This window comes from Sipha flava, unplaced genomic scaffold (assembly GCF_003268045.1).
Source record: "Sipha flava isolate LNK unplaced genomic scaffold, YSA_version1 0_pilon_pilon, whole genome shotgun sequence".
NCBI lineage: Eukaryota > Metazoa > Arthropoda > Insecta > Hemiptera > Aphididae > Sipha > Sipha flava.
In genome coordinates, this window is record NW_020271713.1 from 960,455 (window position 1) to 987,554 (window position 27,100).

Consider the following 27,100-nt stretch of genomic DNA (forward strand, 5'->3'; position numbering starts at 1 on the left):
AAAAAAGACGAAAATATCGAACATTGAATGGCATGTGTATAGCAGTAAAAGATAAAATAAAAAATGGAAAAATTAAATTGTTTGAAATAACTGATTGCGTTAGTGACCGATAGCAGAAGAAAAAAGGCGTGGAAATAATAATAATAATAATAATAATAATAATAATAATAATCGTGTAGGGTAAAATGAAAAAATAAATCGGTTTACAAATAGTATAGTATACAAAATGGTCGAGAAAACCAAGGAAAACGTAAAAAACTACTAAGAAAATTTGTTACCAATCTTCAAAATAACACAGACTGCACGCCATAACACGCGGTCTTGTATGTAGTTATTATTGCAGAGCGCTGAGATTTTAAAAATAAAAGTTTTGACGGATTTTGATACACAATTTACAACAAATAAGGTTATTCGTATTAAACCGTCTGTGTTGTTGGCCTCAGCGACAAAGGCGGACTGGCCAAAGAGGCAAAGGGACGATCGCCTCCTGGGCCCTCAATAGTGTTATATTAATTACCCGTACGAGTATACAAAATGTAATATTAAAATATAATGGTGAAACACCGATCATTTACTATTAGAATATCCGAATTTGGATGAATTGAGCATAATTAGCAAAAAATATTTATTAATTAAAATGTAATTATAATAGATTCAGTTTACGTCCCTTTCTCCCGAGCCCATCGATACCCAGTCCGCCCATGCTCAGCGGTACAATACCATAAACCTTGTTCTGTGCACCATTATTGCGTTAAATTATTATGCAGTGCATGTATTATTAATACATCAACATACGAGTTACAACAATGTTATCACTACATTTTTCTGACTACCATTTGAGTACACAGTCCATTTGTGGGAAAAAATAATGGCGTAAAAGACAATTCATTTTTGTGAAACATGTTGACCGAGTTCAAATAAAAATAAATACAACGGATACATTGCAGAATTTTAATTTAATATAGTCTCGTTGAAAAAAAATCATGTTCAATTTTTAGTAAGAACTATTGTGCGGCGTTTGAATAATTCAATTTTATTATAAATTTTGCAGAAGGGTGATCCATAACTATATAAAATAACAATTAGTATATTATATCATGTACCAATGAATTAAGTTGATCTATGGTACCTACATGAAACTAAATTTTATTTTAGATGACCTTTCTATCCAATGACACAGTATATCTTGAATTTGAGTTACCGAAAAGGTTGATTATTATAATTCTATTGTTTGAAATCTAAAAATCCTAGTAGGTCCATCCGCTGTTTACGTCTGCATGGCATTATCACAGTATATAAAATACGCAGAAGTTCACGATTGCTATAACATTATCAAACGCCCATATACTACGACGGTGAAATTTTCGGGATTTCGGGTCGGGTTCGGAAGTTGAATAATTTTTTGAAGATAAAAGTCGCAAAAACTCATCATTTTTACATCATCGTCGCCGGAGATAGAAAATACGCATCGCTGCGGTTGAAATAGCGTGTTGTTTTCCTCGTCCCGCGTATATTTCGTTAGAAGTGTAATTATTCTATAAAATCACATTATTGATAATGAAAACACAACTTATAATCAAATTTATCCACCAACGCCGTCGCCGGGGTTTTTTTTTTTATTCGTTACGACCAGTGGTTGTTCGCCATAGCAAACGAGACGACTTAACGTAGATACACGTCTATATGTGTACATAAATATACACTAGGAGGCCGCAGACAACACAATCCCTTTTGCGCTTTGTATAGACTTATATGTGTAATATACTTACTTATGTGTATATGTGCGTTAGTGTGTATATAAATATAAACCTAACTTATCCGCTATGTGTGTATGTTTTATTACCGACACGTGTAGTGTAAACGCAATTGCGTTTAAAATTAAATTTATCAAATTAAAAATAATATAAAAAAAAGAAATAAAAGTATAGTAACTAGATGGTTTGGTCCTTTACAATGTGTGTATGGAGAAATAAATAAGTCCTAGGCGGCGATATGTTTATCCACTCGTCTTTCTATAGAATATAATACATGTATATCATCAGTGGCGTATCTATGGGGGTGGTTTTGGGGGTAAAACCACCCCCTTGGACTTTTTTTTAATGTTATTTTTAATAATTGCTTGCGTTTTATTACGATCAATATCAATAGATCAGTTGCGTTTAATATTAACCAAGTATCCAAATATGAAAATGTAATATTATATACAGGTAATAACGTTCTCTATAATACGATATTATTTTAAACGAATTAACAACAAAAAAAGAAAAATTAATTTAATTTTATAATTAAAAATTGAAATTTATTTTAATAGGTATTAAATAATGGTTATTATTATTATTATTATTATTATTATTAACTGTAATAAATATTGTAAATACGAGGAGGTATATTATTTTTTAATTTTTATAAGAATGACAATATAATATTTAATCAATAAATGTTTAGAAATAAATTTTAAAATGTGCATATCGATATAATATAATACATATAATATTATGTTGTAGATATATTTTTATTCCTGTAACCACCCCCATAAAGTTATTCTGAATACGCCACTGTATATCATTGCCAATACGATACGCTCAGAGTGCACAAACAATGACACGCAAATTTTACTCCATTAAACTATTTTATAATATTACTTAAATACGGCTATGTATTATGAGAGAAAAAAAATTCTCGTTGTTCAACAAAACATAATAATGTGGCGATGACGTTGTAATCAATAAATTTCTAAAATTTTCCCTATGAGTTTGACAACATTTAAAAAAAAAAATAATAACAAAAGTCAATGGAACGGGTGCATTTAAATTTTAAAGCAAGACCTTGGTGTGCTTAAAATATAATTCTAAACGCACTTCAGCGCTTACTAAAAGCTGTTCACAAATGTGTGTTCACGAAATTTACTTTTGTCACTACAGTCATAATTCTGTTATCACTCATTAGGCTTTCAAAATAGTTTCGCAATGAAATTTTCTAATTTAATAATACTGCATACAACAATAATAAAAATTCTAAACTTTATATATCCTTAAAAATTATCATATTTTCTGTATTACATCAGTATTTTTAAACTACTATGAGTAATTTAGAAATTTCAAAAATAACTAATTTATCACCATATAAATAATATTTACAATAAATTATGAGTTCATATAAACTTCTGGAGCACTCGTAATGCATTTTTCATATTATATACCAATTAAGTTACACATAACTGATAATTTAATCAGTAGAGACACAACACAACATAATAAAACACAAACATATTTCATATTTCATATTTGTTGAAAATCGGTTAGTAATAGTATTTTTATTTATTTATTTATTTATTTTTGTTACCGAAATGTGAATTTTTTATTAATTTTACTATAAACATTTTTTCCCCTGTTTGAAAGTTTATTAAATCACAACTTTTTATGAACACAAAACGTTACTCGCAAGGATTGACGTATAAAATATGTATAGAGGCGAGTTCATTTGGTATTAAATATTAGGTATTATGAAATAATCTAATTAACCATCATTGGCAGAATCAAAACGATACTCGTAGTGTATATATACGTTGATGACGGGCTGTGGTCTGTACAGGAGAATAGGCGTGTTTGCGTTTGCCACGTACGCACGACTGTGGGGAGTTTGAGGGAAACTAAGGCCCTTCAGATAATTATATGCGATTCACTTTTCTTCCACTGGGCATGTAGTTTGTCAAAGCATTCAAAATTATGCGTAGAGGGTTTGTATTCTCGCTAATAAGGTGGTATCATCAAATAGGTAGGTACACGCATTTGAATATTAAATTTTAATAATGTTATTATTTTCGTTCAAACTGAAACCGGTTGGTAAAACCGAAAAAACTTTAATCGATATAGTACAGTTTATGTAATTTCTCGTTTTTCGGTAAAGTCTTTATTATATCTATTTCAGATTTTACACAAATTCGTTAAATTTAACATCTCGTTAAATTTTAATGGATGGATCATGAGCCTCTATTTGATGTTTGACTGTTAAATATTTAAGGATCCCTTAGACCCTAATGGACATTTATGCAACTCTGCATTAGTATAGTACATCATTATAGTAGGTACACCCACATTTATTATGTCCGCTCATAAGTTTCGTATCGCAATGCATTAAGAACAACACAAACGGAGTAATAATTGATAACTTTTTAAGGGTATTTGTTTCAATAGATTCGTACAATATTTTTAAATACGATGACCGGGAATCAGATTCGACTTAACCTAACTTGGCTCCTGCAACCACTTCAAAGAAAAACGTAAATTTCGAGATTGTCTCGAACCGCTTCTCTGACACACCACGGGTGTGTCTGTATATTTACGAGTATAATATATCTGTTATGTATTTATGAACGATCAAATCAATCGACCGTCGCGTGACAGCACAGTGAATGTTATTACACTTTAGGTATCTATATACGTAGACGGAACAAACTACAAAGAGCGGTAACGCACGGTTGAATATTATTCATGAAATGCACCTACCTAACGACAACGGGACCCCATCGATTGTCGCTGATTGTGCAATGATAATATGTTTATTATGGGCACGTGGACGGTTTTAATAATATGCATATGGCATCCGACGTATAAATAAGCTGTGCGAAAGTCTACCGCGATTAATCACTATTAACTCGTTAATTTCGTGGTCAATGGAGGACGGTGCTCGCGTGGCCGCGCGTTGTTCGACGGCGTGACAAAATATACGTGTTTAAAATGAAGAAGTTTTACCGACTAGATAATCTGGAATTTACGAATAAAATAAAAATCTTGGAAAAACGATAGCGTCACGTTTAAAAATGTTTAACAACGTTTGACGACAGACCGATACACTGGAATGCATTACGAGCTCTACGTCGGAAAATACAAAATTTTGCGAATTGTGCGGGATGGCAATTCTTCGTGTTGCAACGCTTGCACAAATATCAAAACAGAAAACCAGGATTTAACGTTATCATCATTTTCACCAGACTCGAGAGAAAATTCTTCTGATGAAGGTTGGAAAATATAAAATTCCATTCATTCAATTCCATAAATATAATGTTATTGTTGTATAAATAAATTATTGAAATACCTATAAGAGCATTAAAGGTCAAACATTTTTCTATCGAATTGTAATAATATTTCAACCAAACATCAAATCGTGAAATAAAAATAAGGCAAATGTTTCTGTTACAAATATGAATAGTTTTGATGAAACAATCCGGTACGTGTAATAGTAAAATTGAAATAATAAAAGTTGTTGTTTAAGGTTCACATTTATTTCTAATTTATTCGTACATAATTTTAATTATCTTTTTCACATGCAGAAAATACTAAAATTGAATTATTATTTTAAAATTATATTCAACTTAAATAATATCTAGATATTTCTATACCTCTATATATTTAGTGTTATAATATTGCGGGGAACAAATTGCCACAAGTGTTATAGTTTTAGAAACGATAAAATCGAAAACTATTAATTACTCATAATTTATGTACTAGATAATAATGGTGTTTGTAATGTGTACGAAAAACGAATTTATTTTTATGTCGTTTTTATTGTTGATAAAAGTATGCATGTTATGCACTAATATTGGTTGAGTTGTAAAAACAATTTGAAATAAATGGATATTCATGTTTTCTTTAACAAACACATAATAGATATCTACAGTAAGTGGCATATATAAAACGGATGAAACATACGAACGTTTTAGAAGCGATTAGTTTTTGTTAATTTGTAATTAAGGTTTCATATAATTTTAAAATGTTTTTAATTTGATGTCGCTCATACTGAGTAGCGATAAAAATAATGTTATTTTCATTATTTCATTATTTTTGATTTCTATCAATTATTTCCAATTCAACTCTCCAAATAGCTATATCAATCGCTATTGATTCATAAAGTAATCTAAAATGTATCCTTACCTGCAGAAAGGCTTTCAGTGTTACCTGTGAACAGAAAAACGAAACATACAATTAGAAGAGCTGTGTATATTTTTTTAGTGTGCATTTCAGAGATGAAATACCGAGGTATTTTTCAACTGAGATTTTGACAAATAATAGAAAAATATTTTAAAAATAACGAGTACATCTACGCTATTATTATATACTCGTCAATAATCCGTTTTTATAAACAACGTTCATGCTATAATGGTTACATATCTCGTGTGTTATTTTTTCCAGAGTAAGCATGATTGAAATTCTGAATGTACATCATATATTTCGTATTCAATACCTCTTAACCGCCCGAACTCATGCATAATTGTATGAACCCATATTCCGACGAACTCGATTGAGCTCAGAATTGTTTGTGTAAACTTTCCACCTACAACGGTTTGTAATTATTATAATTATTAAGGAATTATCATACACGGTTGCCCAGTACGTGTTAACTATATATATATCAGGGATGGCCAACTCTTATAAACTTATGATCGACTTCTGAGTTTTCTAGGTTGTCGCGGAGCAAACATTTATTCTATATACATGCATGTTGCACTTCCTTTATTTCTTCTATTTAATATATTAATTAATAATAATAGCGTTTAATTTTACAAAACACGTAATTTTATATATTTTACGGACGTGATAAAGACAGTTATTTAGTACACAATATACATTAGACTACATATAATATACTTACACAGCTACTGGATCTCAGTGTATCATTTCGTTTTTCATAATTATTTATTATCACGTATTGTAATATATATATTGTCTTTAATAATTTATATGAATCAAATTATCATATTCGTGGGTCGAACAAAGTATAAATATTTACAAAAATAAATAAATATTTTATTTGGTTTCTGAAAAAAATTTAAAAAATTAAAATTAATGGGAGTCGCGAACTCATGTCGCGATCGACCTGTTTGCCACCTCTGCTATGTATTTATAGTATTACTATATGTATTCACAAGAATCTGACTTCGATAGTTATTTTTATATATAAATATTAATGTATACGTTTCACAGGAAACTCACGCTGAATAAAAGTTATATTGACAAAATAGATTTGTAGAATATTAACAAATCTAACATTTATTGCATGGACATTATTTTATAAATATAACAGAAATATTATTTAATTGATAAGCATATTGTCAAATTCAATATATAAGTGTATTTATTAAATCTATAACTATATCATCCCAACGAATAACCATAAAAAAGTATTGTTAAATGTAACGTATTTTTTATATGTATATAGTATTTGTGTTTATTTTAAACGTCGGTTTGATTTCAATACCGATAATTTAAGAATTGCGAATGATATAGTTTAAAAGTTTTTTAGTTCACGTGTTTATTATTATTTATGTACAAATACTCATCGGTGGTGGATATCCAATATGGACAATATGGTGACTGGTTAGAGTAAATCAAACAAAAGTCTGTACACACAAATTTAAATGGAATAATAGGAGGAAGGTAAGTATATTAACTTTTGATTATTTTTTTATATTATACGCACAAGCTGGGTTATCAACTTTCATGGCTTAATATTTTTTCTGTTTAATATTATAAACAAAATTTCAAAATATTTTTGCGAATAGGTACCTAATACCTATAACAACATAGTGATTACAGTAGAGCTTCGATAGTCCGGACAAATTCAGACTGAGCATTATTCGAATTACTGGAGATTTTTCAAGATTACCAACTCAAATGATTAAGATTTTTATTTTTAATTCCACCACCTAAATCCGTTAATACTAAACTTTTTAATCGATGGGATGCTAATAATTATGGCGAGTTCATTAAAACAAATAACTCATTTTCTTAAAATTTTGTTTAGTTATTTATAATAAAATGTATTACTAATTTATTACAGAACCTGAAGAAGATATAAATTAAGTTTTTAACAAAATCAGACATGACAGATGCAATTTGTGAACTTGAACGCCATTAGAGTGCAACTATGAACTATCTATTAAATACAATTAAAAAGGCTATATCTACTTAAAAAATCGTTAAAGAATCGTCAAGCTTTATGATACCAATGCAATATAAATTAGTATGTAAAAATATATTTAATATTGGATTACATTTATATTATATTGTGATATTCTATCAATAGTTAATGAATTCAAACATACAAATCATTACTATTGTTATTTTATGCTATTAAAATGAATTATTGTAGTACCTAATAAGGAATTTTATAATTACTTTTATTAATTATATTATTTCTTGATATATATATATATATATATATATATATATATAGATAGGTACTAGATAGACTTAAATATCATCTGATTTAACTTAAAATTTTATAAAGTATAAATCATACACTAAAAACTTATCTTTCGTCTTCCTGATTTATTTTCAGATTGATATCGACTTTAATGCATTTTATCCTGATTGTTTTAATATTCGTGGCAATTATGAATTAAAATTGGAAAAAAATGTTAGGTGCCCTGATAACCAAAGTCAAGAATTACAATTCTCGGAACATATTAATACGTTTTAAAGATATTGAAAAACCAAGTGAAAGTAAATCATGGATTAATTTGTTATTGTATACATTTTATGATCATAATTATCTCCAGTAACATATTTTTTCAGATGCTAAACAAGCTGTTTACTCTTTACTTATTATACTCTGTTTTTGTTCCTATATTAAAGAAAGTTATAATCCATGACAAAGAAAAAAAATCTAGTAAAATATCCAACAAAAGATTCGCAAAATACCTTCATCGTATTTGTAACACAGTGAAAATGGTTGAAGAGTATATTACTAATCGTAATCAATTTAAGTTACCGATTCAGCCGATTAATTGTCGATACCCTACTAGAGCCAAAAGAAGTAATTGTTTATTTTGATTCAATTAAATTTAGAGTTTTTACTGTTATAAAAGCAATAGATCTATGTTTTAAAATATTTAATATTATTTAAACTATTTAATTTATAATATCCAATTCAATCGGCTACGGTTTGACTTTTTATTCAAAAATACTTGTACTAAATTAAAATAAAATAGGATAAATTTCACCCTAATTTAAACCAAATAATATTATCATGAAATACATTTTTTAATTCATGCAAACACATTTACGTGTAAATTTAGTTTTGTCACCACAAAAAACAGTTACTATATTAATGTATTAAGTATATAAAAAGGCAGTATTGTTGAACTTTTTCTGAAACAGTATTTATTTTCCTTACAATAATATCAAATATGTTGGTACAACACATCTATTTTATCGAATTGATAAAATAAATTATATGGTAACAAATTATTTCATCATTCAAAAAGAAATATTTTATTGAGTTGCAAAAATAATGATTCTGATGATGAATTATACTATGGTGTGCTAATAATATATTTTATTAAAATATGTTGTTAAATATTTGAATATTTTTTCATTTTTTATTTGCCTTTGTCGTAAACAATACAGCAAAAAAATATCAAGTTAGGCACAACAAAAGCGTATTATCTAAATCATAATATAACTTTTGTCTAAATGATAAAAATGTTGTCAAATACAAAAATTAACAATTTGGTTTTGTGAGTTGAACAAATTTCTTTATTGGCTGTATAGTGACGACACATTTGTTAATTTAAACTAGATTTTTATCAATTTTACCAAGGAATTTTTTCAGTGCACTCGACCGTGAAAATAACAGTTGCGAAATCCAACGGATATTTCCCGAGCCTTTATTTTTTCGGAATGTTTTAACGAATATTTTTAAACACAAACATTTGTTCGTTGCAGCGAAACAAAAACTACAACCTACCCGCCCCTCACACTCTATCGCTATCAAATACCTCTATATCGCCCTTCCCCTTGCCCGTCTCAGAGCCGTTGTTGTATTTCGTACTCCCGTCAGTCGACGGTCGTTTTATTAATAATATTAATAATAATAATAATAATAAACCATCTCGTCTGCTTCTGGCGTAAAATACACGGGTCACGTGCCCCACACCGTACAATCGCGCAAAACTTTTCAAATAATTCTGAATCTTCTTCTGCGCGAAAAGTGCTGTATGTGACCGATCGATTCCTGCAGGAGTAGCAGACCACTGTACACGGTTTGACGGTTTTACGCTGCGCATCACCAAAGCTCTTCGTCTCTTTTCGAGTAAATAAGATACGGTGTCGGCACATTATTTCCAATAACACGTCGCCCCACCTACCCCCGCACAAGCACGCTATATGTTACAAGTGTTTGAAGAAAAAAAAAACCCACGAGTGCGAATGAAAAGTGTCCGAACGTACATATCTGATCGAAAGATACATCACCACCGCCGTGGCTGTACAACTCGCAACGGGATGAGTGATTTAGAGGTATATAAAAAACGATTGATTTCAATTTCGACGCGTGATGGGTTGTTTTGACGTTCACGTGGCTCGGCCATTTATTCCGATTTTATTAATCGTGTTTACACCGACTGTGCGCGAGCGTAAAATAATTTAAAAATAAAAAAAATTTACGTACACGTCGTGAAATTACACAATTAAATCACACCGGCGGGGTTGAGAAATGATTTGAAGAGAAACGTCTAAATATAAAAACCTAATCCGTACAGAAGTGCAGAGACGATGACGATAATTGATAGTACGCGTGGAAAAGAAATTCGTTTTTACGTGAGAAAGCGCCAAAAGTTAAGATTTAATTTTAGTTTTTAGTTTTTTTTTTTTTTTCTTCTTCTTTCCCCTTAATTCTCTAAACGTTTTCGTACGCTTCCAGTTTTCATTTCGAACCGTTTCGAAATTCCATTTATAACGCACACGCGCACCCGCGTCCTGTCTGACGCGGCCGTCGAACATCGTTTATAAAATTCGTTTCCGTTTTAAAATCTGACAGCAATCCGGTCCACACCGACGTGGCCTGCGTACGAGGAGATGTCCAACGTCACTCGTCACGGGGTCCGGGACGACCGCCGTCGTGCAGGCACGCGGTGACGATAAATAAACACGACCAGTTAATAGTGTTTTCGTTATCAACAGTGCGCTAATGGGCCCTGTAGCCGGCGTTCCGTGTACGGGTGTTATGTGTGCGCGTACGAGGTGGCGACCCCGTCCGCTCGCGGAGACCGTAACAGCAATAATGATAATAATGATAGCGCAGTGGTTCGCCCTCGAGGAGAGAAACAAAACCGCGGACGACGTCGGATCCAACCGATGCGTACCATGCGGTCATCGAAAATAATGCACGCGCACGTATACATATTTACATGGAACACATCTCGGGCGCGGCGCAACGAGAACAATATTAACGTTCCATTACAGCAATCAAAATATTGTTACTATTGTTGTTTTTGTTATTATTATTATTATTATTATTATTATTATTATTAAGTAAATACAGATCGATATAGGTCGGCGAGCGCGTACGGACCGAACGAAAAACACCGGTTATTATCATAGCACGCGTTTAACGCATACATAATATTGCGCGTCGGTTCAAGTATAATGTTTGTAATACGTTGAATCAACAACGGGCGCGCGGTCGTAAAATCCGTATAACCGTTTCCGGGATGGTATAATTTTAATTTTGTTGGTTTTACGGAGTACTGTGTTTTGACAACGTTTCGCTGTACACAACTAAACGCGCACGTGATTTCTCGCTTGTCGGTTGCACGAATCCCGTTACTGTGGATATATACGCGCACCTAACCCAATCAAAGTTTGATGCGGCGCCCTAGGTCTTGACTGCCCGTACGTAATAGTACCTATAGGTATTGCAATTATGTTTCGTTATCGATACGGCCTCGAGCTCTTATTGTTCGTGTTCTCGTAGACTTTCGTTCCGGGGCGTTCGTTTTGTTACCCGAAAGAAGACAGCTATAACCCAGCCCTTAATACAACGCGTAGCTGACCTGAGTTATGATGATCGGGTGCACGTGAGCTATGTGACCGTTGCTTACATGCATGAGAAAAAGAAAAAACGAGAAGCTAACAATATTATTACAATTTAAATGACGTCTTTGACTAGTTTCATTTTTTTAATTTTCAACAATAATAAAACAATAAACGAGTTTAAGGATATATAACGAACGCGGCGATATTTTTTTGTTGTCGGCCGTCGATTTTCACGGTGGGAAGTATATTTTCATTCTATCAATGCAATTTTATTTTCTATGACGAAGTAATTGAAGACTTTATTCAAAACCAAGCACAAATTATTTATCGTTTAATCAAAACTATATATTTTTATTAATTGTTAGTTAAATAAAAAGAGTCATAGGTACCTTTTATTCTTATGAAATATAGTAGACCGTATATTTACTAAATCTACATTTTCTACTAATTTTTCTGGTTACATTTCTCGAAATCCACTGTACGTCATTGATGATGAACCATAATTTTAAATAAGATTTCATCAACAATTTAATTATTAACAATTAAACAATGATTAAATTAATTTTAATTAGTAAATAATTTCTAGACATGAAAATATTTGCTAAAAAATAAAATCACTTTAAAAAAATTACGACTTTAATAAAACTAAAAATTAAAAAAATATTTATGAGAATCGATTTAATACGAAAATATAGCCGCGCGCGCTTCGCGTCGTATCATAAAAGCATAGTTTGTATTTTGACCGGATGCGTAGGATAACGCGAGCGACGAAAACTTTTTGTCGCCATATGATCAGTCATTTCTATCGTGACGTTTCCCAACTATTGCGCCGTGGTTCGAGATGTACCGATCGTAGAAAGCTGTTCGCGATCGTTTAAACTTTTCCGCCAGCGAACGACGTCTCATTAGCGGAATTAGTTTGTTGATGTTACAATAATAACTGTACGCGTACGGCGGAAAATCGTCAGTGTAATTTTTTCGATTGTTTGTACAAAGAATTTTTAAATTAACAAAATGTCGATTGTTATTCTAACAAATTATATTCGTTGATTGTTAAAAAAACTTAGCCCATCGATACAGCGGCCGTAATATTTCGTTCTGTGTCCGTGCATATTTTAATATAAACAAATAAAACGTTACGGGGTGTTGAATATAAAATTAGATCTCGGTCAGAAAAATATTTCTCGAAAAAAAAATCCCTTTATACATAAATTACACAACACGTCGTGTCTAATTAAATAAAACGCAAATGTTCAGTCAATATTAAAATGTGAAGTGTAATCATTTTAATATTATTCGGTCTATTATTACTTCCATCGCACGGAATAAAATTAATTCGTGAATTCGCAATGAGTAATCTTTCTCTCCGACATGCACGTACCTTGCGTGAATTGAAAATAAATTTGACAAATTTAACAAAATATTTTTTAAATCCCTTACGCGAAAAGTGTTGTGTACAGAAGAGTCTTGTTTCGAGTTGTTCTTTTTAGCGAACATAATACAATAAAATGCAATTATATCGCGCTCTTCGGGAAGCTTACAATTATTATCCACGAGCCATAATTTCTATTGCCAAGTGATGATTTACCGTCTGGGGTTGTTTTTCATCGCGTAATATAATACTCGAGAACGAGAAAATAATTTCCGCACGCTTTCATACGATTCGACATCACAACACACGTAGGATACGTCAGCAACATTATTGCTTCGACTTATTCGTGTAAATAAGACACTGCCGACATATCAATTTTCTCATTACATTTTACACCCGTATTATTATTACTATTATTATTAATATTGTTATTATTAATGTTATTATTATTGTTATTATTATTAATATTATAATTATTATTAAACATAATGTGATACCGTCACAGGGACAGGGGCAGGGGTGTGCACGCCAGATTTTGGCATTGCTGTCGTTGAAAACGCGTAGTGGTTCTTTTATTTTTATTCTTTTCGTCTTTGAAGGAAAAAGAATTAGGCTCGAGTCTAATATGTTCGGACGTTCCCGCGAGGGTCGCGCGGAAGGCAATATCCTCTTCCGGTGTCCCACCACCCGCACAGCCAGGGGTCGTGTTCGCGCGGACATTACGGCACCGGGAGATCGGGAATAACGCTAGTGTCCCATCACCGGCTGTATACTAGCCGTTCGGATCTCTTATTTCGTCGGACAGCTGAACGTATATTGTGCGATTATATATATGTATAGTATGTGTACGAAAATTAAACACGTTATACCGACAGATTGTTTGCTAACCATTTACCATTACGGACCACCGCAGCCGAAGCCACCACCGTCACAACCGTCCTCTGGGGATATCTAACTTTCCCGTACACTTGCAAACGAACGCTTGCGTATGTGCGTGTGTGTGTGTGTTAACCGTGTCACTATGCGATCACTAGCCTTGATAAAAAAAAAAAAAAAAAAAAAAAAGGGAAAAAGGAAAATATATAAACCGAGGCTTTGGTCGCTTTTCCGAAACGCGCGTAACCGTACGTACACGTTTAATATACCCGTGTACATACGTACGCACACCAGCACACCATCACGAGTAAAAGTGTAGGTACACAGACGAAGACATTGCGACGTACGGGAAACGCTTGGAATGTTTTACAACATATTTTTATGATACACTATCGCAGCAACTACGACTACTACTAATATATATTATAATATGCATGTTTACGTATGAGCGTGTGTGTTATTAAAACTAAACACTATAAGCATCTCGAGTTACACCGCCGACACGGTGACGGCGGTATTTCCGTCGGCCGTCGTTTTTCAAAGTAGATTTCTTGTGCCCCGTTTCGAATTCAAAGTTTTCGCGTGACGATTACAAATTCCGTCTCGAGGGTGCGCGAAACGATTAGAACGATTAAACACAAAATAGTTATTTACACAATTATTTGTGTACACACACACGCGCGCGCGCGTATAATATATATATATGCTCACACGTGTATACGGATCGGTAGCACACATCGTCTAGCTCGAACACTAATTCCAAAATTGATTTTATACGGTTTGCGACTCTAGACATCGCTTTTAACGTCCGCGCGTACGGTAGGCGGTGCGTTTTTGGACGCGAGCGTGCGTGCGTCGTTTGGTAAATACGATTCTGAGGATCACATTTCATGCGCTCGGATAACGCGAGTACTTTTAATTTACTATTGTTTATTTGTGTCCGACGCACCGTATATTATGCACCTGCACGACTACGTTGACATTATTTTTCGTGCCGTCCTCTGTTTACGTAATATCTCCGTTGCACGGCAGGAAGATAACTGCGACGCGGGGCGAAAGGAAAATAAAAGAACAACGCACGGTTTTATTAGATAACTTTCGAGAGATGCGATGATAAATTGTCAATGTGTTTGTTTTCGCTAAATGTAACCGTAATATTACATAATAATACGGCGCGAGAACGTTATACACATCGTTATTATGACAGTAAAAACAGATAGTCTTCAGTATTTTTATGTCTGCATTATACCTTTGTGTACCCTAAGCGAATTCGCAAGTAGACTGTTTAAATAATTGTTTTCTATTGATTCATTTTTAAATTCAACTGTGGTGTTGAGTCTTTTGAACGATGAGTAGTGACTAATGAGTACTTAGCTCATTGTTTAAAAAATCGTTATGTGATTAAAGTATAGCGTAATAGCATTGAAATCAATATTTCTTCATAATTTTAATATTTTTTAATCGAAAAAACGATAAAAACGTCTTACCTCTAAAACCAGAAAAAATATAATCATTTCAAGTCGGTTATAGTATAGATTATTCATAATTGCGCTTCAAGAGTTATTAAAAAAAAAAAAAAAAATCAAATAATGAAGCGGACTCGGTTTTTGATGGGGGTGGAATGTATTCTACAGTTTTACAGTCGTATTACAAACATTTGCTAATACTTATTCAATTGGTTTTTTATGTCATAACGAATCTACCGGGAGCACATATTTTCTTTGAAACTCACAGAATAAAAAATTATTGTAAATTGTGATTATGCATCTTTTAATATGAACAAAACAATAAATTCTTATTCATCACTTATAGCAATACTACTGTTCTATTTTGAATTATACGCTTAGCGGTTTGCAAATAAAAGTCTTCGTATTAACCTATTAACTTATTAACTTAACTATTAACTTATTAACCGTAAGTATACAGAGATGTCGATTTTACATTTTTAATATTTTTACAAATACGTTTCTTACCGGGATTGTAAACGAATCGTTTTGTGATGCTGTACGGTGTGTTCGGTATGATGAGTTTGCAAAAAAATATTGTTCGAGATGGCAACTCCGATTCGGAGAACAATGACGACACCGTGACATCGTATGCACCATCGTTTTGATAATCCAATATGTCGATAGGCAAAGTAGAATTCCTATTAAAATAAAATACGATATCATATTACTACATGTTCCGTTGTCGGCATACGAAAAACAAATTATAATATTATTATCCGGAACTCGGTGTATGGGTAGGTATATTATTAATAACTACTTACTTACGTACTCGATAAAAATACATTTTACCAAATCATTTTTATAGATTAAAAAGTAAATATGTTCAATAAACCAAAATTATATTATTTAATACATAATATTTAGCGTAAAATAAAAATTAGTAAATTATACGTATTATAACTATAAAATTGTGAAATTTAATGTACATTTTACAAGTTACAGTTAACAGTTACAAGATTTTAAGTTAAATTAATTAAGTTTCAAAATCATTATTTATCCTATAGTTGGATTTTTAGATTGTTTTTTTATTTTCCATTTTTATTTTATTTTTTTTTTTTTTTACCAAACACCTATTAGTAACCATAAAGAGAAATTAATGAAAATAATACACATATATTGGTTTTTTTACCCCAGAAAAAAATAGTTTTGATGACAAAAGTGATCATGACCCTTGTCAAAAAAAAAAATGTTTTATAAGCCAAATATAAATATTTTTTCAAAATGTATATAATTTATCAGTTATTCATTCATTAATATAAAATAATAAAGTTAAATAAAGTTAAATAAAGTGCTAATTTTTTTCTTTTAGGCAATTTAAGTTAATAGTTTTGTTTTAGAACTTTTTTACAGAAATGCAATACAATTAAATGCATGGTACATAACTATACAAAATAAAATTACATTTATAAAATATTTTTGACTATTTAGTATTATAAGTATTATATTCTTTAATCTACAAAATAACGAAATCTGTGAATAAATTATTTTTATTGAATCTAAAACGATTGTCAATATAAGTTTATAACCACATAATATAATATCTTTATTCTTCATACTCAACGTGAATTCGATGTTATTTCTGTTACTCGATATACGACTTCAAATCCTCATGGTTTCGAATTTCAATATTGATATTTTTTTCATCAATAAATTTGATCTTACAATGTCAGAAAATGAGAAAATGAATTTTTAAGTTTTTAATTGTATGTATATGTGTATACATACAACTATATTCTTTTACTTAGAAGTTGACTTTTGTTTCGCTTATAAATCCAATAATGATTTTAAATTTGAGAAAATGGTTTCATGTTTTTCTTTCAAAAAAAAAAAAAAAACATTTTCGCTGCACTTTAATTTTTACAAAAAATACATTTATAGCTTTTTACATCTAAAGAATTCTCTTTTGTTTCTTATTAGAAAAAAACATTTATTTTTAAAAATGTACTAAATGTTCAAGCAAACTACAAAAAGGTTTTTTGATTTTGAATTATACTTAATATACATACGGTATTTGTGTTCAAAATAGCAATACACTTTTTTTATTTACTATATAATGCAGTTGTAATAATTTTATTCTGTTATATGTACTTTTAATTGTATGTTAACTAAAGAAAACCTTTTTTAAGAACACATTTCTTTGACTTGGTTAATACGATTAATCTGTAATTGATTTATTTTTAAAATGTTTAAAATGAAACGAAATGAAACGATACATAATTATCATAATATTTCATAATAATTAATTTACTGAAATTTAATTTATAAAAGTTTTGTCTCAAAAAAAATCGTTTAATCAAGATGCAGAGTCTTACAAGTGCTAGTAAAGTTGGTTGATAAAAACTTACGAAAGCTGTTTCGAAAAAAGAAAAGTTTTCAAAAGCAAAACTGCAATTTCAAACAATAATTATAGATATAATAACAGACTGATAATTGTTAATATGCAAACAGACTATATTATACTAATATAATATACAACTATAATAATATAGTTACATTATTATAATAATGTAACTAAATTATTTTTTCTGTCGAGACAGCATTCAGTAATAATATTATGTTTACGTCAAATTTAACGTTCGGAAAAGTTTATTAATTTGACTTTATAATGTTGTATACAGCTAAAACATAATTAAATCCATCGCGAACATAAAATGTTTTTGGGAATTGGTTAAACCGTTCGACCCACTCTGTTTTCGCGTTAAAAAGAAAATACCAACTACCGAGCATAATAAATGAGTTTAATATAATGTTACGGTTTAAGAAAGAGTATTAGCGATATGCGGCAAGTACAACGAAGTAAATTGAAATTCACCGGAAAGTAAAAACAAAAATTTACAGTCATCGGAATGAAGAAAAATTTCGCAATTTTTAGAGTGCCTTTTTTCGTTGTGAATACTCGTTTTTCGATCGCTTTATCAGTCTTTGAAACGATTAGGTTTAAACAATTTAAAATCACAATGGATACATTACTTTTTTGTGGATAAAACAAATCATTCCTTCTTTTTTTTAAGTAATTATTTTTTTTTTTTTTAAATGTTACTGTAAAAAATCATAGTTGCTAATAAATTATAAGTGTTTCAAGTTAAGAAGAGCGAAATATATATAAGGTTTTAGCATTTTCAGGTTATTTTCTAACACTCCATTCTATCAATCGACTGAAATATACTTATGAATTATTTATTTATTGGTTCGACATTCGATATTTATGTATTGATATTTTTAGGGAAGATGAACTTAAAAATTAATGTTGCTATTTCCAAATAATTAAAACAATTACAAAAAATATACTAAAAGTTTAAATATTTTTACAAACATTTTACGACTTAAAATTGTCTAAAATAATTTTTATGAAAACATTAAATTCAACTTATAAATATGAGTTTAAAATTTAAGAAATCACTACGAATGTGTTGTGATGATAAAATATTAAAGTAATGGAAACGTGGGACAAGATTTTTTTGTTTTCGTTCACTGCAAGTGACGGAGGCATTAACATTCCTGTGTAGTTGGTAACAACGTTAAATTCTAATACCTACGTGGTTGATTATAAAATAAATTGAAAATAAAAAGGCTGTCGTTTTCAAAGGCCAGATAAAAATAAATATTCGAAGCGACGTTTTGTTTGATCGTAATAATGTAACGTCGAAACTCGAAATAATAATATAAATCTAACATATTATACAAAGCGTTTACGCAGAGGGTGTAAAAATTACTTATTGTAAGTAGTCTTATTTTGTGACCCTAGTGCTAGTATAATATACTGGATGTTGTGTGTTTGCGATTTCCCGAACACACACATTTGATTGCCTACGACAATTTATAAAACGCATATAGGGCGTATCTCATCAATATGTGAACTATTGCAGGCTGCTGCTGCTACTGCTACATCTTCGGTCAACCGTAGACTTAAGCGGTGACATGATTTATCGTCCAGCGACTTTTGTCTCGACGTTTCCACTTTTTAGCGACGATTTTTTTTGTAACAAAAACGTCCGCAAGAATAACTGTTGAGTATATTTTCTCTCGGAAAAAAATCCCACACACGACTAACACTATACTACAGTTTTACAAGTAACTTTTCTTATATATCTTACTCTTTCTTTCCATCCCTCTCTGCACCTCTTTCTCTCTCTCTCTCTCTCTCTCTCTCTCTTTCTCTCTTTCTCTCTCTCGGTCTCTCTCTCTCACTCTCTCTCACTCTTCCTGCCTTGTTACTATGTGGACTGTAGTTTTTCGTTGTTTGTATTTATTTTATATGACATATATGTATGTGTACATGGTGACTCACTATAAGTGCGGTTATAATTTTATAAAAGAGAGGGATCGTCGTAGGGCTACTATATATTACGCCGTTTGAAATACAGGGAACTTCTCTCTTAAAACGTGTTAAGCTATTAGAATTGTACTTATATACGTGTTATATAATTTCGTAAAACTGGAAACATTTGTGACATATCACGAATAATATTAGTCGTAATGAAATCGAACATTACAATCTTGGAAACGAATAATAAGTTATTATGGATATCAATGGATAATATAACAATTACTGTGATCATACGATATTATAATAAGTTTTTGTGAGTAAAATTGCTCGCAAAAACCGAATATCGATCTAACTCGCGGCTGTATTACGTATTTGAAAAAGTAAAGTAATTTATATCCAGACGTGAGCTTTACAGAGATTAAGACGTAGTTGCTAATATTTATTATGTTCGCGTACTACGCGTTGCGATCACTTTTCACTTTTAATAAGTACAGAGAGAACTACCTTATTGAAATTGGAGAAGATATTAAATTGATTAATGATGTAGTCATGTGGTTTACCGTTGTGTAGTTGCATTGAGCAAAGGGATTTAAATATGGACCAATAAGACGTCATTATTACAGCAGCGGAAACATAATAACTACGTATACTTATGTATAGGGTGATTATTATCATCATAATAATTATACTATATCAGTATCCAGTCTATTGTACCACTACAATAAATAAGAAACATAATTATAGGAATAGTTATGGTTAATGATATAGTCGAGCAATGAAGTTTTAATCAATTACACAAATACAAGAAAAATAACCATCTACAAATAGAAGCAAATCATAATAATATATATAGGATTCATAAATTAACATTTATACCACTTATGCAATAATATAGTTACAATAAATTATTAAGAAATGTTCTGGGAGCAATCTATTAATTTCGATGAATAGTTAAAATAATTATTATTTATTCGTTGATAATTTGCAATAGTTTTAGTTGTTACTACGGTGACCTGTGCAATAAAATACCCACATGACCAATTTAGCGTACGTTGTCGCGTTTCTCATCACTTCGTTTCAATACACCGAAAATTGGGCTCAAATTTTTATAAAATAAACACACTTAAAACAGTTCGTAGAATTAAATTATTGCCATGTAATTGAGACATAAGTTCTAGAAATATCGAAAAAAAACAATAGGTTTTATTGATGGTACGAAGTTACTGCCGATGACTGTAGACATAACATTAGAAGCGTTGCTTAACTGTCATTCACTCGAAACGAACATTACATTTTTTACAATATGTACGAATGATACGCCTCTGATATTTTTCTGATTAAAAAAACAGACGTATACCTTTTATCAAAGTTTAATAAACTAATTTAAATTGTTCTTGGCAAATACGAAATATGATTTGTATGTGCAGAACTTTTGTTCTCACTTCAATTGTATTATAGATTTAACTTTTTCGTGAACATGTACTTACTCTCAATCGTAATTTTACGTTATAGTATACTATATACTCTTATACGTATACTCCTCGTACATACAACATGTTATTCATTTGCACCGTTGAACTTAATGAGTCTAAATAAATTTATGTTTATTGACGAATGTGAAAACTATAAATTAAATATTATAAACACATTACAAGATTTTAACCTTTTAACAGTATTATGTTGTTTAAACCGCCTGAACTAGAGTTATTTCAAAAATTTAAAAATGCATAGCAAGAAATGAATAAAACTGTATTAACATGGTATTTAACTAGAAATAAGAATTACGACATAACAAATCAGTCATTTTTGGGCTATAATTAGAAACAAATTTTCAATTCCAAAAAGCGACTGATTTTTTTATATATATATATATATATATATAAAATAATATACGATGAATATAATAATTATAATCAATGTAAATCGTTATAGATTTGTAATAATTAATAAATATATGGTATGTACCTGTTTTCCGTTCCGTTTGTGTTGAGCTTGTATAGTTGCATATTGGGCATGGGAAACACTCTGGAAACAGTGCAAGATATGTTGACCATTTCCTGGTTTTCAGTCTTCGTGCGTTTCATGTGCATGTGTTGGCCTGGTGCTATGAAACGAAAAACAAATAATTAGTGTCGACGAGGGAAAAAAATTATTAAAAATGAACTTTGTGATGTACCCAATGTATAGGTCGAGTACCAAACACTGTGATTTATTAGTTAGTTAATAAAAATAATAAAAATATAAAGATAATATAACTATGCAATTGTGAATAAACTCGAATTTCTAAATGTCTTTGTATTCGATGATATCTATGAATAATACAAATGGATAATCTAGAAAATATATATATTATTCAATGAGTCGTCGATTTAACGGATTGCCACTTTAACTTTTCAGATAGATGGAGTGATTAAATAGTCTGCGATGTACAAAATTATTCTAAGAACAATAATTAATTCATCTGTCCGATCTGTATATTTTGATAATACAAAACTGACAAAGATTCAAAAACGCGATATTTGCCGTTGTTTCTGATGCAATCCTGATTGCATTGTCATTGTTAGTTTCAATATTTTTGTATTGCAGAGCCTAAGATGAATGCGACTTCGTACTACGTAATTCTGTCATATGTTTTTAAACTATCCTCTAGAAAGCGGTAACTATATGAATTAATTTTAAAAACCGAATGGTATCAATACTTAGAAATATTTAGAAAAATAAATAAATCGAAGAATTTCGATTTTATATATTCATATGCCGATTCACAAAAGATTTTAACATGAATATTTTTATTTCAAGACAACCGAGAGGTTTATTGATTTTACAATGTTTTTTTGAGAAAAACGATAGATATTATTTTTCTTCCACAAACACTTTTCTGGTAGTAAATCTGGATTATATTCTTATGGATGTAATTTTAAACATTTATCATGTGCCATCAATAAAAATCAACGATCGGGGCAAACTATTTTCTATAGTTGCCAAAATGAAAAAAAGAAATTTGGAATTTGTAATTTGACGACCTTATTTTTTCTACTTAGATATTTGTTAAATAAATTTACCTATCTTAATTGTTTTTTAAAGTTTTTAAAAAATAATTAATAGGTACTATTACTTCTATGTTTATTTGTTGTTTTTTATACAAGATTCAGACTGAAGGCACAATTTTAATATAAGAACTATTTGTATTGTTATTATTAATACTTATTTTATATGGAGTAGGTTTTAAATATATATATTAAATAAATATTTAATTCAATTTGGCACTTGTATTTTTATTTATTCATTCGAATGAGCTACAGGAGCATGAGCTGTAAATAACTAACCAGGGGCATACCCAGGAATTTTTTAGGAGTGGTCCAAAATTTTTATTTTATCTGTTCTCTAATTATAATTATAGTTTAATTCAATACCAACAAATTACTGTTAATAACTATAGTAATAGTTACAATAGTAGTTATACACATTATACTTACTCTGCACAAAGTTTTACTATAATAGGTACCTAGGTACTATAATTTGAAATCAATTTTTATTTGGTAGTAAAACGTTATAAAAAAATACATTATTTAATTAACGATTATAATTTTAAAAAAAATCAGTATAAATTAAACATGGTTTATACATTATAGGTATATTATATAATATAAACTTTCTATATTGATGATAATGGGAAATTAAAATACATTATATACTATTTACTATTAAACCATTTAGTATGTAGAATTCAATGGGTGGTTCGGACCCGAAACCCCCTACCTCTTGGGTATGCCCCTGTAATAAACTGTAAATTATTTTTAAGTTTGTATTGAAAAAAAATTAGTTTCCCCCCCCCCCCCCATGGCCTCAACTCAAATACGCCCTTGCAGCGTATGCGCACAACCCATATTATAAGATTGCGTAGTTTTATGAAATAACGAAATCAATCGTTTGGGCTGCTCGTCAGTTGTATATACACATACGTATGTATTATGTATTTGAATTAAAATATTCAAAACATAAAAATACTACCCATCTATAATTTTTTGTCCGTAAATAGATGTGTATTAACGGGTGCATACACAAGGAGGATTTTAGGGGTTCAACCGCCTTCCCGAAGTGTAAGAAAATTATTAAAAACGTTTTTATACAGTAAAATATAAATAGCGTAAGTATGAAAATGTACGACGTAAAACCCTTGCTCGAAAAAAAATTGTTTAGTGCACGCGCCTTTGTACCAGGCTGTTGCTGTTGTACTACACATTACATTTCAGGCCCGGTTATGTGCGATACCATGTCGCGGGGGCACGCGAACACGAACCTAATGAGGGCTACAACGTTGTAAATCAACAGGTAAACCGTTCAGCTGCCGCGCAAAGACGATATCATTACGTAAATTCAGTCGCAATATGACCGCGATGTTTTCGCCCGAGGAACGAATGGCACACAACCCTATGAGCACGTGGTGCAGTTGTTCATCTGCGATATGGAATAATATTCGCGTGACATCGTGGCGCAACCCCTCGATCGTTTATCGTTCGATCATCGTCACTGCGATCACGACCGCGACCGTCGGACGTGCCAAACACACGGGAACACGTTTATTGATATTTGTCATTGAATGTATATATAATGTCATGTTCTTTTTTTTTTTTTTTCAAATATTTTATTTCGGTTTTATTTTTTTTTTCCACATAATCTATCTTGCATAGCTATATTATGTACACCGCGGTGCGCGGCATCCCGCTGTCGCCGCCACCGCTTATCCATCTACGTCCGATACGGCTTAAAAAAATTGTCACCCCTGCACACGTTTTATCGCATGTATACCGTGTGTTGGGTGTACGGCGTAAGCTTATATAACAATTTATGACTATGTATAGTGTGTGTGTTTACAACGGGCGCGAGTGTGAATGATTCGCACGTCAAAAAAGACCATCAATCAAAAATTCGGGAGGAAAGTAACCGAACGTTTTAGCTTGTAATCGAAAACAACACTCCGCCGCGCAGCGGCAGTAGCAGCAGCAGCAGCAGCAGCAGCAGCCGTCTTTTCCTCCCCGAAAACAAATCCAATCGTCGTCGTCACCCGTCGCAGTCGCGCGTGGTCGTCGATGTATAATGTATACGTGTGCACAACACCCTTACCTCGTGCGGCCGCCACCGCCGCCGTCGTCGAAATAACAAGAAATTCCAATCGAGTGACCTGCACAAACACTCATACCACACGTGTGCGTTACAACCGCGAGCGTAGGTACTTGTACGTGTATGTATGTGTGTGTGCGTGTGTGTGTGTGTGTGTGTGTGTGTGTGTGTGCGTGTGCGTGGCTATTTTCGAACGTAGTCTAATCGAAATCGTTAGGTTTCGCATTTTCACACGTCAGTGTTAAGAATTCCTGTGCTTCCAGCCGTGTGTACGACACGATGCGCACACTTCGAACTTCAAACTTCGAAATTTAATCGTCGCTCGAATCGTACAAAGTATTCGTACGTAACGTGCGGGGACGTAAACCCACAGCATACATTTGATGCAAAGTAAAACGGGAATCAGACGTTTTCATGATCTTTGTAAATTAACGGAGCTAAAATATTAGTCGTATATCGGTTGAACAGTATCGAAATTGAAATTAAGCGTAAGATTGGTGGCCACTAATCATTGTTACAGCATCGTAATTATCGGAGGAATAAACGCAAAGGAGTGTTGACCCTGAGTGTTAAATTTTAAAGAGGTTAACAAAATTAAAACTAAGGAAATAATTCCGTACTACAAATTTACATTAAAATACTTGCAAGTCACACTGGAATCGGCAGTCGCAGATCCGAAGTTATACGATGTGTTGAACGAGTTAACTTAAACACTTCGTTTAGGGTACGCTTGTGCATCGCTGAGATGATTTAAAAATTACACTAAATATTTTTCCATCAATTGAGAGATTTTTACGATAACTTAGGTGAATTATTCTAATTTAGCTTACTATTCTTCCAGACTTTCTATGAAAATAAGAGAATTTTTTTTTTAAAAAATCCTTAGAAAAACTCGCAAAATTAGACACACTTTTTTGTATTGAAATTTTGATAAATTATGATCAAAAATATCATCTTAAAATTTTTATCATGTTTTATAATGGTAATGGATTATTTCTGTAACTTCAATTTATATTCAAAGTTGCTTATACAAATTATTTAAAATACTTTAACCTTAACTCTTTCTTATTGAAAATATTCTTGCCGATATACTATAAGCTTACAAAAAACAAAGAATTTTATAAAATTTCAAACTTTAAAGTATCGATGATCTTTTGCAAAACTTAATATTAGTGAACACAATCTTTGTTACTATAGTTGTAGAACAAAAACGAAAGGAATTTCAAAATTGATGACAACTTTGAAATACGAAACGGTAAATTATGCGATGTAATATATTCAATACATTGAAATGGTTGATTCGGAAGAACAGCGATGTTTAACGGTTTAACGGTAAACGTTTATTTTATATTTTCAAAAAACAATTTATGAACAAATATTCGAAACAATCTCTAGACGTTGCCGCGTCCTATTTTAATATAAAAAAATATCGATTTGAAACTTTTCGAGATGCTTTTAATTTTTTTGGCTGAGGAAAACATTGCTGAAATTTAATAACTAAACGGTGTGTAAAGGATTCTTCAGTGTTTTCTTTTTTTTTTTTTTTTTACACGGTTTATACATCGATTCTGAATTGTTATTGAAAAACAAGAAAACACCAAACTGCTTTTGTAAACTTTGTGAATTTTATCGAAACAAATATCCAATGTACACCACAGTACTACTGTGCTTTTCATCCATGGTATGATATGAGCTCTCACGGTGAGGATTGAGCAAAAATACGATAGTAATCTTCCTGTGAACGTGTTATTCCAATAAGGTGCAAAATCATCGTGCCACAAAAATGTATACTATTATGTCATCGATTTGGTATGAACTATGGTGTAAGTTTTTGGAAAATGTGCCTAAATGTATTCCACCTCTTTAATAGCATCAGGTGGATAGACGATTGATCGATAATGACAATATATGCACGTATTATAATATAAAATGGCCAGAAATATGTAAATATATATATATAGCTACGATGGTTAATGTTGACTAAAAAAAAAAAATAAAATAATGTTCATGCATGTGCAAACAAAATGCAAAATGCGTTTACAATATATAGTGTGTTAGAGCATTGTTCCGCATGGGAATTCAGAAAAAGTCGTTCAAAAAAACGCAAGAGAAATATTGCTGCTCGATGACATATTGCGAT

At 31.2% G+C, this 27,100-nt stretch overlaps 1 protein-coding gene across 1 annotated transcript in view; it reads right to left on the bottom strand.

Annotated features, from left to right (window-relative positions):
* The window catches only part of LOC112682920, a 68,949-nt gene that overhangs the window by 22,351 nt on the left and 19,498 nt on the right, over window positions 1–27,100 (bottom strand). Inside the window, exons 3-5 of the mRNA XM_025553734.1 lie at window positions 21,805–21,943; window positions 16,038–16,210; window positions 5,931–5,954 (exon numbers count right to left, since the gene is read on the bottom strand). Coding sequence (XP_025409519.1) covers window positions 5,931–5,954; window positions 16,038–16,210; window positions 21,805–21,943 — 336 coding nt within the window. The remainder of the gene's footprint in view (window positions 1–5,930; window positions 5,955–16,037; window positions 16,211–21,804; window positions 21,944–27,100) is intronic.